Source organism: Mytilus edulis, chromosome 7, assembly GCF_963676685.1.
Source record: "Mytilus edulis chromosome 7, xbMytEdul2.2, whole genome shotgun sequence".
Lineage (NCBI taxonomy): Eukaryota > Metazoa > Mollusca > Bivalvia > Mytilida > Mytilidae > Mytilus > Mytilus edulis.
The window spans coordinates 10,039,125-10,058,102 of NC_092350.1; the positions used below are offsets into that span (position 1 = coordinate 10,039,125).

Sequence of the window (18,978 nt, forward strand, 5' to 3'; positions counted from 1 at the left end):
GCTGACACCGTCACTGCCGACGCCGGAAACAACATACCTATGTCTCGCTTTTTTACTCCGTCAAGGCGAGACAAAAATCAGGCAAACCACATCCTTTTATTGGAACTTGAAAGAAATGTAAAATGAAAAATGTGTGCACTATATTTTGACGATAAACAAAATGGCAATTCACAATGACAGTAAAAGCAAATGATTTGAAAACTACTCACAAGTGTAAAAGTAGGATAAAATATAAACAATACTTACAACAAGTGTAAGGGGAGATAAGTACTTCCAGAAGATTGTGAAGAATATTTGTGTTTTTCTTGACATTGGACCAATCATCATCTGTACATCTTGTAAGAATCTGTCTGCTCCTGTTAATCAAATAAACATGTAAATTAAACCAATATATGAAACAGTCTGTTAAATTTGTTAGGTGAAATACTATCAAGTAAGAATATTTCACTCTTTAAGACAGGAAAGTATAAAGTTTCTTAAAATCATGAAAATAATCCATGCACAGTTTTTTTCTTTAACTGGATTCATTATTAATTGTGGGTTACCAATTTTATCAAATAAATAAAAGAAATATATGCATCCGCCTGTTTAGCTTGTAAGGCAGAATACTAAAAAGTTAAATCAGTAGTATTAAAATATAAAGCTACTTCAAATTTAAACCAGAATGTGTCCAAAGTACACGGATGCCCCACTTACACTATCCTTTCCCATGTTCCATGGTCTGTAAAAATTGGGTAATAATCTAATTTGGCATTAAAATTAGAAAGATCATATCATAGGGAACATATGTACTAAGTTTCAAGTTGATTAGACTTCAATGTCATCAAAAACTACCTTGACCAAAAACTTTAAACCTGAAACTCCCCCTTTCATTTTCTATGTTTAGTGAACCGTGAAATTGGGGTCAAAAGTCTAATTTGGCTTTAAAATAAGAAAAATCATATCATAAGCAACAAGTGTACTAAGTTTCAAGTTGATTGGACTTCAGCTTCATCAAAAACTACCTTGACCAAAAACTTTAACCTGAAACTCCCCCTTTCATTTTCTATGTTCAGTGAACAGTGAAATTGGGGTCAAAAGTCTAATTTGGCTTTAAAATTAGGGAGATCATATCATAAGCAACAAGTGTACTAAGTTTCAAGTTGATTGGACTTCAGTTTCATCAAAAACTACCTTGACCAAAAACTTTAACCCGACACTCTCCCTTTCATTTTCTATGTTCAGTGGACCGTGAAATTGGGGTCAAGTCTAATTTTGCTTTAAAATTAGAAAGATCATATCATAAGCAACAAGTGTACTAAGTCATGTTTGGCTTTAAAATTAGAAAGATCATATCATAAGCAACAAGTGTACTAAGTCGTATTTGGCTTTAAAATTAGAAAGATCATATCATAAGCAACAAGTGTACTAAGTTTCAAGTTGATTGGACTTCAGCTTCATCAAAAACTACCGTGACCAAAATCTTTAACCTGAATGGAGGCACAGACAAACGGACGGACGCACCAACGGAGCCACAGACCAGAAAACATAAGGCCCCTCTACTATCGTAGGTGGGGCATAAAAATAATTCATGCAGTTTTTCTTCTTTTTAGAAACAGGATTCATTATTAATTGTGAGGTACCAATGTTTCTTGAGATTGTGGATAAGGGTGAACCATAAATTTAAATGTTCAAGGAAGAATACATCTTTTATAGGTTTGTATGTAAATTCATGAAATCAATAATTACCTAAAATAAAATGTAACGGGCGCGAAAATGTGTACCCATGAAAACATATCGTCGCTGTTATGCAAAAACCTCGTATCTAAGGTTTTGATAATTTTACACCAGGCAGTAAAAACTGAAATCTTGTTATCGATTATTTAGAATTTAATATGCATGTTCCGCTGTATGCGAAAATATCTGATCTTCTAACCAATCAATTACCAAGACGAGCAAAAATGTCTGCACCTATATTGTATTTTCATTATTTTTAAGCTAATATATTAGCTTTGAGAACCTAAAATTGATAAAACCGTACCTGTAATAATGTCAGCTGCCGTGAAAAGTGTTTTTCTTTTGAGATACGATATTATCGCACAACAAAATGTCTCACCAATCCGACTACACTTTTTCGTCACATGTCAGAATTCGGGTTAATGATTGGTTAGAAGATCAGATATTCTCGCATACAGTGGAACATAGATATTTAATTCTAAATCTTCGATAAAAAGATTTCCGCAAAAAATTGAGATACGAGGTTTTTGCATAACAGCGACGATATGTATCCACAGTGAGCAATCTATTTCAAATCATGAATTATCTGATCAATATATATACCGTATTCGGGCATGTATAGTCCGCACTTTTTTCCCTTATATATGTAGTTTGTACAAGGGGTGCGGACTATACACAACTATAGACGGTTTTCGAAATTTATAAAAAAAAAAATTTTTTTTTTTTTTTTTTTTTAATTTCGTTTTTTCTGCATTAATAATGTATATTGAAAAAGTTTATTATATTCACTTCATTTAATATTTATTCTTTTATAACTTTTCTTTCAAAATTGAGTATTTAAAGTAAAGGTGTGACATCCTGCATAGGTAATCAAGAGGGGTAATTAAGGATTAAGTATGGGTGTGTAGCAATTAAATAATGATGTCAAGTTTTGACAGGTGTTAAATATTATAACCCCAGTCAATAAAACAACATGATCAATGAAAAGATTAAATAGTTTTAAAATTTTGATAACTGCTAATTAATTTAGATGTTTGATCTCTTTTTTTCTTTTGTTCCATAATATTCAAATTATTTCTGTAATATTATATATCAGCTTGGACATACTTAGACAATTGTTGATTTTAAAAGGGATAATATGATTAATAAATACTTTTATAAAATTATTAATAACCTGATGAAAAGCTCTACCACTTCATTTTTTTTCATGAAATAAATAAAACATAATTATTTTTTTATAAAATACATGGATTTTTAGTGAACTAGACTTATTTTTTTTTTACAAAACTTTTTTTCTCGATTTTGAGGGGACGAAAAGGGGGTGCGGACTATACATAAATGCGTACTATACACGGCCGAATACGGATATATATGATGGAAATAAAACGTTTATGAAAATTTTTCAACTGGTCTTTAATCTGAATAAAAAATATATCCATAAAAGTACCGCTTAGTAAGACTGATTTCTATGATAGTAATCTTTTATGGTAAATCTGTCTCTTAAATACTTTTATCTCCGCAAAATGATTATGTGATATATTCTGCATACAGCATGCTCACGAGTATGTTTTGTTTTATTGTTGTGGTTGAGCTCATTAACATATACCCCACATCTGTGTCATATCCTATCTGATAAAGAGAGGGGCGCCACTGATAGATGGGTGGATGGGTTGATGTTGTAGATCAAGTTAATATGATTACTGCTTTGTACTTGTTTAACACTCATAGCTGGATTCTGAGTGTGTTATATCAAGTCTTCAGGAAGATGTGTCAACCTACCCAGAGACATTAATATTATATTTGAGATGACCAGTATCAACTCTTACTTCAAAATGGAGAATCAGGAAATACTCCTTTTAAAGTCTCTGGTTTGACTGTTTGATACATACCATAAACCCAACCAACCAGGGCACTTTCTCCGGCAGCCATAATAAACACAGACCAACTTGAAACGTAGTTGTCCATCAATTGTAACACAAACATACCACCCTGAAAATTAGTCAGAGAAGTTCTCCATCAACTATTACACATAGTAACAATCAACATTATCAAACATAATAAATTTATGCTTAATTGTCAATTATTTATTAAAAATAAACATTCAAAAGTGAAAAATACAATGTAATATATCAATATTTTATTTAATGATTGTATATAATCCAGAAAATGTTTTACTAACTAGTGTAGTATATATAGAGAGAAATGAACACGTATGTATAAAAATTAATTCTAGACTGTTAGTCACTTAGATTATCTAGAGAGATGAGTAGATATGTAAAATTTAATATCTGTTACAGACTTTAAAAACTCAAATAAATATCTACCATGACAGAGTTCAACTCATTCCCACATTGGTTAGATAAAATTTACATGAACAGCCACTGGAATGTGAACTATAGGTGATATGACTTCCATCTTATTGCACGATTATTTTCTAAAAGACTTATCCTCAAAAGCAGTATAACTGATTGTATATTTTACCTGAGTTGTAACAATGATACCACCACAGAATCCAATGATACAGGTGACTAGTACTACCCATACTTTCTTCTTCCTCAATGATGGGTATGTATCCTGAATGGCTGTCAGACAGGTCTCTAACAGAGCAAACTGCAAATAAAATTATCAATAACCTTATGTTTATCAAATACGATACTGAGTAAGTAATACATACAGCAAGAAAAAAATGCCACAACAACAGTTTTCAATACAGTCTTCTTTTTTGTTGGTAAAAAAAATAGACAAATGGTTATTATGGTCCATATGTTTGAAATTATGGATTTGTACTTACAGCCCCTTTTTTTGTTATTATTAATTATAGTCCCCATTTTCTATCCACATGTTAATTGTTGTATATAACTCACCTCACTACCCATTCCCAGGGTGATCATCATAACAAAAAATAATATAGCCCACAGGGGAGATATAGGTAATCTGGTCACTACATCTGGGTATACTACAAAGGCTAAACCAGCACCTGAAATAGAGAACATTCAGAGTTATTTCCCTTATATAGGTAATCTGGTAACTACATCTGGATATAACAAGGGCTAAACCAGCACCTGAAAAAAAGTACAATTCAGAGTTATTTCCCTTATATAGGTAATCTGGTAACTACATCTGGGTATACTACAAAGGCTAAACCAGCACCTGAAATAAAGTACAATTCAGAGTTGTTTCCCTTATATAGGTAATCTGGTAACTACATCTGGATAAACTACAAAGGCTAAACCAGCACCTGAAAAAAAGTACAATTCAGGGTTACCTGAAATAAAGAACAATTCACAATTATTTCCCTTTAAAAGTGAAAATGATTTTTAAGTTTGATTGAAAAACCCATCAGTGTAATCATAAAACAAGCTAATTTAGCATCTTTTTAAAAAGCTAGCCAATGATATTTACCTTCATCTACAACTTTATCTATCGGCATGTCTAATTCTTTGGCCAGGTATCCAATGATACAGAATATCACAAAGCCAGCAAATAAACTTGTACAAATATTGCCAAACGATACTATTAACGAATCTCTGGAAAATAAAGTACAAAAAATATGAAATCAATCTGTTCCTTCAAACCATTTTGTAACCAAGAATTTTTTAGTTGAAATCTAATTTTAACTGTTCCAGTGAAAAATGGTAAAAGACTGTTTGTATCATACAGACAGACATTCTTTACTCAATATATTTGGGAGAGATCTGTTTGTGCCAAAAATGCATCCTTTTGCGCCACCTGTTTTAAATTTACATGGTATCATTTGCGCCAAAAATAAAACATATGATTGCACCTATTCGAAGAAAAATGATTTCCCTCCTCCTTTGTTCGGCAAATGTTTCCTATTCTGAAACATACTTTCTTCTTACTGCTGTTGCATGGGTGTATTTCCAAATTTAATGTTTGTAGTAGCTTGTTACTTCCCCTTATTGTCTTAAACGAACAGTTCATAATAATTCCCGTTGAATGCTTCTGCTCCAGTACTGATATGTCTTTCGGTATATACAGAATCAGCCTATACAGATGGTGGGAACAAAGCATCAACATCTGTGGCTTAAACATAATCAGCAAAAGCTTCTTTTTTCTTCTCTTTTGGCATATCATGTAATAAATATTCAGCAAAGCAATAAGTTTTCTTCTCTCTCTGTACATGGACTGTCTAATGCATTTTAAGTCATTTCTCTACAGATGCTCATCTTCATGGTGAAATATCTCCGATATATGATTCTTTTTAAGCCAAAAATAAGAATAAATATTAATCATTAATGTTTCTGAAAGAAATGTGCAGGTAAATTGGTGCAAATAAGTGCCGAATATTGGCACAATTGATTCATTTGGGAAACAAAATTTGGTGCAAATGATACCCGCAAAAGGACTGCTGCCATATATTTCACCTTCGTTTTGTTTTTAACTTTCCATTTTCATTTTTAGGCATTCATTTAGTTTTATTTTTCAATCTAAAAAAAAAAGAAATTATTTGGCTATAAAATCTTGCCCCATTCAAGAAATTATTTGGCTATAAAATCTTGTCCCATTTCAGTCAATATATTTAAAACATCTGTTGACTAGATCTCATGTTGGACAAAGAAGGTACTTACTTCAAACAATTATTGTGAAATTTATTATAACTTGAAAGTGTGATCAATCCACCCCAGGCTGGACTCAGAGCAAAGAAAATCTGGGCTGCTGCATCTGACCATACCTGGAAAATTGAAAATGTATTATTGACCTTTGACCTATAATGGTTTACTTTAACATTTTGTGACTTAGATGGAAAGTTGTCTCATTGGCACTCATATCACATCCGTTTATATCTATTGCAGGTGATATTCTTGTAAATCAATATCTAATATTAAGTATTGCTCTTTATTCCAATCAATACATCAAAACTACCAAATAATTCAATCTCCCAAACATATTGGTCAACTAAAAGGATTTTTCTGTTAAAGGTTTGGCAAGATTTTGATAATTTTTTACAGAATTATTTCCTTTTTGTACAGTTATTGAAATTAAATTAAGCAATTGCTATTATTCTTTAAATTAACTATTAAGTGATTTCAGATGTTCCAAAAACATAGATATAACAAGATGAAGACAAAATAAGAAAATATTTTGATTTTAAACGGAGATTCACCTAATTTCCACTGTTCTTAGATATAATTTAAAAGGAAGATAAGATTGAATGACTAAGTATCTACTTACCTTAGCATCAGTTAACTTCTCAAATCTTGGTGTGATGTAATATAGGACGCCATCCATAGCACCAGGGAGGGTAACCCCACGGAAAAACAAGATACACAATACCAAGTAAGGAAATAAGGCTGTGAAATATACCACCTGAAAAAATAAATTCTTTAATACACAATACTGACAAAGATATGTTTTGTTTTACACAGATTTAGGTATTCAAGAATATCTATTACATTTTCTAGAACAAGAGTTCAGTTCAAGAAAGGTTTATTGGTATACAAAGGTTATACTTTCAACAGGGTTTTGTATTAGATACAGGATTCGGATTCAACATGTTTTAGTATATATAGTGTACACTTTAACAGGTTCATTGTTTATTTAATGGTGTCTCACCTATCCCTAGGGAAAACATACATTGTGAAATTGTTTCTATGCTTATTTTTTTTTTTACTATAGTACTCTTTAATCCAAACCTTGTCAGACAATTTTTATATTTGACTAAAAGTCCTTTGACAATACATAGACTTATGTGATAATTATTAATTTATTTTTTTATCTTTGTTTCAGTTTTAACTAATATTGTGTATGACAAACCTTTCCAGTGGACTTTACTCCTTTTCCTAAAGCTAAGAAAGTTAGTGTCCAGGCAGCAGCCAAACACAAGATAACTTTCCAACGTACATTACCAATTACTTCAATACCAGGTGACAAACCCAAAATCTCAACCCTGAAAAAATATAACAATGTTTAGTAACCACACATGTAATATATATGATTGCATTGGGTACGACCTTTTTTTCTTACTAGGAAAGACCTAAAATATATTCGTAATAAAAGAACAGCTATCCAACTTCTTTTCAAAATCTATAAGGGAATGTAAAGGTGAGGCGCAAGGCAATTATTTTGTAATATATTCCAGGTACTATTTACATATATATTTCAATGGGTGATAATCACTTTTCTTATATAATTGTTTGTCAAAGCTATCACTTTACCACATAGAATCAATGATAATACTGTTACTTTATTATTCATCCCTTATTTTACTGATTTTGTACTTGCATTGTATCATAGATCAAATTTCTTCATTCAGTGTATGTCCCCTTGTGTTAATATGTCTTTTGATTGAGTTAAGCCATTGCATTTGATATTTTATAGTGTGTCTTTCTACATGTTCTATGTTATGATGTTATACTATTGTTTCAGACCAGGGCGGATGTTTGGTTCAATAAAAAAGTTCAAGCCCGCTGAAATTGTTTGCTCCCTGTCCTAAGTCAGAAATCTGATGTTCAGTAGTCGTTAGTTGATGTGGTTTTTCAGTGTTTTTTGTTTTTTATATAGATTAGATCATTGGATTTCCCGTTTAAATGGTTTACACTAGTAATTTTTTCTAGGCCCTTTATAGCTTGCTGTTCAGTGTGAGCCAAGGCTCTGTGTTGAAGGCTCTGTGTTGAAGGCTGTACTTTGACCTATAATGGTTTACTTTCATAAATTGTGACTTGAATTGAGAGTTGACTCATTGGTACTTTTACCACATCTCCTTCTCATTTTAAATGTATTAAATAAACTGTTGATACAGATGTATGTCTCACCATAATATGTAATTTTGATGGTATAGTACAAATGGTGGAATTAAGAGAACCATACTTTTGATAGGACAAGAGTGCACATGCTGAAATGTCTCGCCTTCTATACTAATCATTGATATTATGTTGATAGTCCTAAGTATAAAGCTAAGCTTTATTATAACTGTCACATAAACTTAACATTAACCAAGATAACTAAACAAAGACCAATGAACCTTGAAAAAGAGGTTCAGGTCAGATGAACCATGCCAGGCAGACAGGTACAGCTAACAAGGCTTCTATACAACATATATAGTTGACACATTACTTCTAGTTTAAGAAAAATAGACCAAAACACAAAAACTTAACACTGTGCAATGAACCGTGAAAATGAGGTCACAGTTAAATAAAACCTGGTCGACTGACATAAAGACCATAAAATATTTCCATACACCAAATATAGTTGACCTATGGCATATAGCATTCGATAAAAAGACCAAAACTCAAAAACTTAACTTTGACCACTGAACCATAAAAATGAGGTCAAGGTCACATGACATCTGCCCGCTAGACAAGTACACTAAACAATCATTCCATACAACAAATATAGTAGACCTATTGCATATGGTATGAGAAAAACAGACCAAAACACAAAAATTTAACTATAACCACTGAACCATGAAAATGAGGTCAAGGTCAGATGACACCTGCCAGTTGGACATGTACACCTTACAGTCCTTCCATACACTGAATATACTAGCCCTATTGCTTATAGTATCTGAGATATGGACTTGACCACCAAAACTTAACCTTGTTCACTGATCCAAGTGAAAACTGTCTGACAGACATGAGGACCTTGCAAGGTACGCACATATCAAATATAGTTATCCTATTACTTATAATAAGAGAGAATTCAACATTACAAAAAATTTGAACTTTTTTTTCAAGTGGTCACTAAACCATGAAAATGGTGTCAAGGACATTGGACATGTGACTGACGGAAACTTCGTAACATGAAGCATCTATATACAAAGTATGAAGCATCCAGGTCTTCCACCTTCTAAAATATAAAGCTTTTAAGAAGTGAGCTATTAAACGCCGCCGCCGCCGGATCACTATCCCTATGTCGAGCTTTCTGCAACAAAAGTTGCAGGCTCGACAAAAACTGTCATTTTAAGATTGGATTAAAGTGCACCTGCTCCTTATGGGATTCTAAATCCCAACCTCAGTGTTGACTGGCTAGTGATTCAGTAGCTTGACTACTTAGACCAACAAGGACCAAAACAACAATGAACCAAGATGAGGGGATGAAATCTAGTCTGAGAATAGCTTTTTCACAACATTTTAGAGGCAAGACAATAAAAATATTATTGAAAGAACTATTTCTCATAAACAGTTTTCAGAATACCAAAAAGCTGCAAAGAAGAACTAAACAGCACAAAATTTAAGTTGAACATCAAGACTACAAGAACAAATTGTAGGACCTACTTGATTTTTAGTTGCCAAGAACAAGATTTTCAGGAGCAATGCTTCCTTTTTTTTTTAGTTAGGACTTTTACTCATGATATTCACAAATCTCAGCTGAACTTGTATTACAATTCTTGTTTATCCCCACCATCACGATATTCTTACCTGTCACAATTATAACATACCATATAATACATAGCAACATTTCACAAGCTTACAATTGATTTGTCAACATACTCAAAATAATCTTGAGCAGGAGCATGTCTTTCTGCATGGGTTGTATTCAAAAGGTGATGAATATTTCCTTCAATAGCCGAGGTAGCATTATAACAAGTCTGATTGAAGTAAATACTGCCATTCACAGCTGCACAAGCATCTGCAGCACTGTATGAGTAACAATCTGAAAATACAAATAATAATAGTGTTAAAATGGGACTTCAGCAAAACTATGAAGATAACAATCTGAAAATACAAACAATGATAGTGTTAAAATGGTACTTCAGCAAAACTATAAAGATAACAGTCTGAAAATACAAACAATGATAGTGTTAAAATGGTACTTCAGTAAAACTATAAAGATAACAGTCTGAAAATACAAACAATGATAGTGTTAAAATGGGACTTCAGCAAAACTATAAAGATAACAGTCTGAAAATACAAACAATAATAGTGTTAAAATGGGACTTCAGCAAAACTATAAAGATAACAGTCTGAAAATACAAACAATAATAGTGTTAAAATGGGACTTCAGCAAAACTATAAAGATAACAGTCTGAAAATACAAACAATGATAGTGTTAAAATGGGACTTCAGCAAAACTATAAAGATAACAGTCTGAAAATACAAACAATAATAGTGTTAAAATGGGACTTCAGCAAAACTATAAAGATAACAGTCTGAAAATACAAACAATAATAGTGTTAAAATGGGACTTCAGCAAAACTATAAAGATAACAGTCTGAAAATACAAACAATGATAGTGTTAAAATGGTACTTCAGTAAAACTATAAAGATAACAGTCTGAAAATACAAACAATGATAGTGTTAAAATGGGACTTCAGCAAAACTATAAAGATAACAGTCTGAAAATACAAACAATAATAGTGTTAAAATGGGACTTCAGCAAAACTATAAAGATAACAGTCTGAAAATACAAATAACAAGCATTCTGAGAGTATTGCATGTCAATATATAGTCCCCTAATGTTTAAATCTTCATTGTACTGGAACAAATGCTAACTTGATCTATAATTTGTCATGGTGTGAACTATATAACAAATATCTTCAAGTATGACGAAAAGTATGGAAAACTGATTATTTGAGTGAATTTCTAAGTCTAAAGGCCATAACTCTGCATAAGATGGTCCAAAATAACAGATCTGATATGCAATGTGTTCAATTGACTATCAATGTTTGAATTGAAAGCAGTCTTCATCCAATCAAAGATGTATTACAATAACTTTCAAGTTTGCTTAATATGGATATCTTTTTACATGTTTAATACCAAGAATTAAGGGTACTTACACTGTGTAGCCCAGTCTGGATGGCAATCTTCCCATGGCAACACAGCCGTAAAGGATATAAATAGGTAGAGTATACACCATCCTATAATTACTGTGTAATACAAAGCAACCATTCCTGATATAGCTATCATACCATAGCCCAGTCCTGAAAAACAAAGTCATACGTTATTACTGTCTTGTGCAAGTACCTGATAATTAAAATTTATATGGAATTTCAAAGCAAGTTTTAACCTCTATGAAACTCATTCAAAATAAGATGTGTAAAGAGGTGTAAAAAAAGGTTCAGTCATTTCCTTCATATTCAGTAAAAAAAATATCATTATATGAAAATAAGATGTGGTACAATTGCCAACGAGACAACTATCTACCAAATTTACTAAGTTGTTTGAAGTATTTTTGTTTATTGAAAAGTTTCTTCCATGTTCGTGATCTTAAAACTTTGCTCGTCATCAACATTTGAATTATAAGGGTAATTATCAACCATTTTTACAACAGTATTTTATGTTACTTACCAGTAAACAAAGGACAAAATCTGTCAAAGATGGCGGCAGGTCCCAAGGCAGCAAACTGTCCAAAAGCCAACTCCAGGAACATCAGCGGTATACCCAGTAAAAACAACATCAGAATGAAAGGAAATACAAATGCACCTGAAATCATACAAGTTTTTGTTTGTTATTTTATAATACAGAAAATGCAGATAAGGATTGAAAATCATTTTAACTCTTTCAGCTGAAGACATGAATGCCCCACCTCAAACTTTCCAATTTTCCAAGTTGAAAAGGAGCCTTACTCTAGAGTGCAAAGTGAATTACTGCCTAAATTCAAACTCTGGTAGTTTTGGTTCTTAGCATTATGAGTTTCATAAAACTTGCATGATGCAAACTGAACTGAAATAGGGAAGCAAACAGAATTGCTATTTTACAAGTTATAAAGGGATGTAACTCTAGAACAGTAAGCAATTCACTGCTCAAATTTTACCTCTGTGTGTTGTTGCTATTTGCATTGTGTATGAATTTCATAAAACTTGCATGAGGCAAACATAATTTAGATTGTGGAAATAACAATAAGAAGGACAAAAGGACATAAGACTGACAAGGTTAACACATAATGACCATGTTGCCTATGGCTATAGGGTTGAATGCAATTTCCATGGTGTTCATTTGTGATCTTATATTGTCAGTGATCCACAAGAAAAAAGGTTTAGACTCAAAAAAATTTGAAGATATAAAAAAATGGCCAACAAAATGACCGCCTCATAGTTGTTCTTGAATGTAATTAATAACAAAGACTTCATTCTTTCTCCTCAGCCTTGACACCCTGCAGACTGAGATGATAATTACTACAACAAAATAAACCTCTTCATAAAGTACATTTCAATTTAACCATATCTTAAAATTGAGAATCGAAATGGGGAATGTGCCAAAGAGACAACCCGACCAAATAAAAAACAACAGCAGAGGGTCACCAACAGGTCTTCAATGTAGAGAGAAATTCCCGCACCCGGAGGCGTCCTTCAGCTGGCCCCTAAACAAATATATACTAGTCCAGTGATAATGAACGCCATACTAATTTCCAAATTGTACACAAGAAACTAAAATTAAAATAATACAAGACTAACAAAGGCCAGAGGCTCCTGACTTGGGACAGGCGCAAAAATGTGGCGGGGTTAAACATGTTTGTGAGATCTCAACCCTCCCCCTATACCTCTAACCAATGTAGTAAAGTAAACGCATAACAATACGCACATTAAAATTCAGTTCAAGAGAAATCCGAGTCTGATGTCAGAAGATGTAACCAAAGAAAATAAACAAAATGACAATAATACATAAATAACAACAGACTACTAGCAGTTAACTGACATGCCAGCTCAAGACTTCAATTAAACTGACTGAAAGATTATGATTTCATCATATGAACATCAGGCACAATCCTTCCCGTTAGGGGTTTAGTATCATACCATCATAACATATATGAGAAGAACATAACCCGTGTCATGCCAACAACTGTTTTTAAAAAAATAATGTGTTTAGTTCCGATGCAAAGACCTTATCAGTGACTCAATATTAACGCCAAAATATGCAATCTTTAATGACTTGACAACAGTATCGTAATTATATCCCTTCTTAATAAGTCTATTCAAAGGTTTTGTAAGTTTCTGAGGTGAATACTGACACCTTTGTGCTTACTTTTTTATATATGTATATTGTGCCCATTGACTCATACTGTCAAGAGAAATTATTTTTGCATTTTTGTCCATTGACCTTGTGTTGCTAGAAAAACAATTATCTTTGTTCTAGGACAATAAATGTTTTCACTAGACAGAAAAAAATACAGGAACAATGTCCTTTCCCCTACCACATTGTTTTACAGTGAGTTTATCAACTTATAAGGCAATATGTGAAAATTATCATGTTTTTGTGCCACAAAACAGCAAAGGGGATTTAGAACAATTACATCCCCCTTTATTATGTAAATCTGAGAGAAACAGTTTCAGGAAGACACAAATAACATACAACTCTAATAAATATCCCTCTGATAAACACATGATATATTTGCAACTGGACATTACTCTAATAAATATCCATCTGATAAACACATGATATATTTGCAACTGGACATTACTCTAATAAATATCCCTCTGATAAACACATGATATATTTGCAACTGGACATTACTCTAATAAATATCACTCTGATAAACACATGCTATATTTGCCACTGGACATTACTCTTATAAATATCCCTCTGATAAACTCATGATATATTTGCCACTGGACATTACTCTAATAAATATCCCTTTGATAAACACATGCTATATTTGCCACTGGACATTACTCTAATAAATATCCCTCTAATAAACACATGATATATTTGCCACTGGACATTACTCTTATAAATATCCATCTGATAAACGCATGATATATTTGCCACTGGACATTACTATAATAAATATCCCTCTGATAAACACATGATATATTTGCAACTGGACATTACCCAAACAACTATCAATTGATTATATGTTCAGCAAAGACCAACAAATGACAATATTAGAAATACTTAAATAAAAAGCTCTTTATAATTTTAATTCACATTTTCTTCCTCAACTTCTTGGAGTAAAATGAGTGCATAGCATTTAAGTATAAATTACATTATATTTTCATTTTGTACAATATTTATTGGGTGTCAAGTGACTGCATGTTATGAAATGAATTTTATATTTTTCGACAGACAAAATGTTTTTGTTGGAATACAATCCCTTGCTCCTTATGATTTTAAATGCATTGACATTAAACTTCCATTCCACATTTTTTTGGCACCCTGAAGGTCGTTTCTATTATGTAATATAATAATCTGATAACAATCACTAGACTGCACTGCTGTCTTTCATCTCATAATTAGGCAAAGTCAAGGTAATTATCTAATTACAACCTATCAGGAATAATAGCAGAGTATGAATGTACTTATCAGATGAATACAAACTTCCCATCACAATGTATTGTAGTCATTTGTACCCATAGAATATGAGGCATCAAAAAAATCTGAATGTGTGTATGTAGAAACGTCATGAACGAAAACTACAAAACCTGATTAGTTTCTAATCAACCTGTTCTAAACAACCAATACAAAATAACCACTCATCAACTCTCATCAATAACCATTCATCAACTTAACATTTTTTTTAACAATCAACAAACATTCAACTAACACACAACTCACCAAACATTCAACCAATACCAAGCAACTAACATTCAACCAGGACCACACAACCATTGACATTTATATCAAACAACCAACATTCAACTTATACCAAACAACCAACATTTAACTTATACCAAACAACCAACATTTAACTTATATCAAACAACCAACATTCAACTTATACCAAACAACCAACATTTAACTTATACCAAACAACCAACATTTAACTTATACCAAACAACCAACATTTAACTTATACCAAACAACCAACATTCAACTACTATCAAACAACCAACATTCAACTTATACCAACCAACCTTGATTAAATAATATCAAACAACCAACATTCAACTTATACCAAACAACCAACATTCAACTTATATCAAACAACCAACATTCAACTTATACCAAACAACCAACATTCAACTTATACCAACCAACCTTGATTAAATAATATCAAACAACCAACATTCAACTTATACCAAACAACCTTGATTAAATAATATCAAAACAACCAACATTCAACTTATACCAAACAACCAACATTCAACTTATACCAAACAACCTAGATTAAATAATATCAAACAACCAACATTCAACTTATACCAAACAACCAACATTCAACTTATACCAAACAACCTTGATTAAATAATATCAAAACAACCAACATTCAACTTAAACCAAACAACCAACATTCAACTTATACCAAACAACCTTGATTAAATAATATCAAACAACCAACATTCAACTTATACCAAACAACCTTGATTAAATAATATCAAAACAACCAACATTCAACTTAAACCAAACAACCAACATTCAACTTATACCAAACAACCTTGATTAAATAATATCAAAACAACCAACATTCAACTTAAACCAAACAACCTAGATTAAATAATATCAAACAACCAACATGCAACTTATACCAAACAACCTTGTTTAAATAATATCAAAACAACCAACATTCAACTTATATCAAACAACCAACATTCAACTTATACCAAACAACCAACATTCAACTTATACCAAACAACCAACATTTAACTTATACCAACCAACCTTGATTAAATAATATCAAAACAACCAACATTCAACTTATACCAAACAACCAACATTCAACTTATACCAAACAACCTTGATTAAATAATATCAAAACAACCAACATTCAACTTATACCAAACAACCTTGATTAAATAATATCAAAACAACCAACATTCAACTTATATCAAACAACCAACATTCAACTTATACCAAACAACCTTGATTAAATAATATCAAAACAACCAACATTCAACTTATACCAAACAACGTAGATTAAATAATATCAAACAACCAACATTCAACTTATACCAAACAACCAACATTCAACTTATATCAAACAACCAACATTCAACTTATACCAAACAACCTTGATTAAATAAAATCAAAACAACCAACATTCAACTTATACTAAACAACCTAGATTAAATAATATCAAACAACCAACATTCAACTTATACCAAACAACCTTGATTAAATAATATCAAAACAACCAACATTCAACTTATACCAAACAACCTTGATTAAATAATATCAAAACAACCAACATTCAACTTATACCAAACAACCAACATTCAACTTAAACCAAACAACCTTGATTAAATAATATCAAAACAACCAACATTCAACTTAAACCAAACAACCAACATTCAACTTATACCAAACAACCTTGATTAAATAATATCAAAACAACCAACATTCAACTTAAACCAAACAACCTAGATTAAATAATATCAAACAACCAACATTCAACTTATACCAAACAACCAACATTCAACTTATACCAAACAACCTTGATTAAATAATATCAAAACAACCAACAATCAACTTATACCAAACAACCTTGATTAAATAATATCAAAACAACCAACATTCAACTGCTACCAAACGACCAACATTCAACTTATACCAAACAACCTTGATTAAATAATATCAAAACAACCAACATTCAACTTATACCAAACAACCTAGATTAAATAATATCAAACAACCAACATTCAACTTATACCAAACAACCAACATTCAACTTATACCAAACAACCTTGATTAAATAATATCAAAACAACCAACATTCAACTTATACCAAACAACCAACATTCAACTTATACCAAACAACCTTGATTAAATAATATCAAAACAACCAACATTCAACTTATACCAAACAACCAACATTCAACTTATACCAAACAACCTTGATTAAATAATATCAAAACAACCAACATTCAACTTATACCAAACAACCTTGATTAAATAATATCAAAACAACCAACATTCAACTTATACCAAACAACCAACATTCAACTTATACCAAACAACCTTGATTAAATAATATCAAAACAACCAACATTCAACTTAAACCAAACAACCAACATTCAACTTCTACCAAACAACCAACATTCAACTTATATCAAACAACCAACATTCAACTACTACCAAACAACCAACATTCAACTACTACCAAACAACCAACATTCAACTTATATCAAACACCCAACATTCAACTTATACCAAAACAACCAACATTCAACTTATACCAAACAACCAACATTCAACTACTATCAAACAACCAACATTCAACTTATATCAAACAACCTAGATTAAATAATATCAAACAACCAACATTCAACTTATACCAAACAACCAACATTCAACTTATACCAAACAACCTTGATTAAATAATATCAAAACAACCAACATTCAACTTATACCAAACAACCAACATTCAACTTATACCAAACAACCTTGATTAAATAATATCAAAACAACCAACATTCAACTTATACCAAACAACCAACATTCAACTTATACCAAACAACCAACATTCAACTTATACCAAACAACCTTGATTAAATAATATCAAAACAACCAACATTCAACTTATACCAAACAACCAACATTCAACTTATACCAAACAACCTTGATTAAATAATATCAAAACAACCAACATTCAACTTATACCAAACAACCTAGATTAAATAATATCAAACAACCAACATTCAACTTATACCAAACAACCTTGATTAAATAATATCAAAACAACCAACATTCAACTTATACCAAACAACCTTGATTAAATAATATGAAAACAACCAACATTCAACTTATACCAAACAACCAACATTCAACTTATACCAAACAACCTTGATTAAATAATATCAAAACAACCAACATTCAACTTATACCAAACAACCTTGATTAAATAATATCAAAACAACCAACATTCAACTTATATCAAACAACCAACATTCAACTTATACCAAACAACCAACATTCAACTTATACCAAACAACCTTGATTAAATAATATCAAAACAACCAACATTCAACTTATATCAAACAACCAACATTCAACTTATACCAAACAACCAACATTCAACTTATACCAAACAACCAACATTCAACTTATACCAAACAACCTTGATTAAATAATATCAAAACAACCAACATTCAACTTATATCAAACAACCAACATTCAACTCATACCAAACAACCAACATTCAACTTATACCAAACAACCAACATTCAACTTATATCAAACAACCACCATTCAACTACTACCAAACAACCAACATTCAACTACTACCAAACAACCAACATTCAACTACTACCAAACAACCAACATTCAACTTATATCAAACAACCAACATTCAACTTATACCAAAACAACCAACATTCAACTTATACCAAACAACCAACATTCAACTTATACCAAACAACCTTGATTAAATAATATCAAACAACCAACATACAACTTATACCAAACAACCTTGATTAAATAATACCAAACA

The 18,978-nt window shown here is 31.4% G+C and overlaps 1 protein-coding gene across 3 annotated transcripts in view; it reads right to left on the bottom strand.

Annotated features, from left to right (window-relative positions):
* The window catches only part of LOC139529889 (sodium- and chloride-dependent glycine transporter 1-like), a 48,615-nt gene that overhangs the window by 8,417 nt on the left and 21,220 nt on the right, over positions 1 to 18,978 (bottom strand). For all 3 annotated transcript variants that reach the window (XM_071325842.1, XM_071325843.1, XM_071325841.1), the window contains exons 4-14: positions 11,964 to 12,098; positions 11,453 to 11,596; positions 10,167 to 10,329; positions 7,492 to 7,624; positions 6,910 to 7,044; positions 6,306 to 6,409; positions 5,119 to 5,243; positions 4,581 to 4,693; positions 4,198 to 4,326; positions 3,606 to 3,705; positions 247 to 356 (exon numbers count right to left, since the gene is read on the bottom strand). In XM_071325842.1, the coding sequence (XP_071181943.1) occupies positions 247 to 356; positions 3,606 to 3,705; positions 4,198 to 4,326; positions 4,581 to 4,693; positions 5,119 to 5,243; positions 6,306 to 6,409; positions 6,910 to 7,044; positions 7,492 to 7,624; positions 10,167 to 10,329; positions 11,453 to 11,596; positions 11,964 to 12,098 (1,391 nt within the window). The remainder of the gene's footprint in view (positions 1 to 246; positions 357 to 3,605; positions 3,706 to 4,197; positions 4,327 to 4,580; positions 4,694 to 5,118; positions 5,244 to 6,305; positions 6,410 to 6,909; positions 7,045 to 7,491; positions 7,625 to 10,166; positions 10,330 to 11,452; positions 11,597 to 11,963; positions 12,099 to 18,978) is intronic.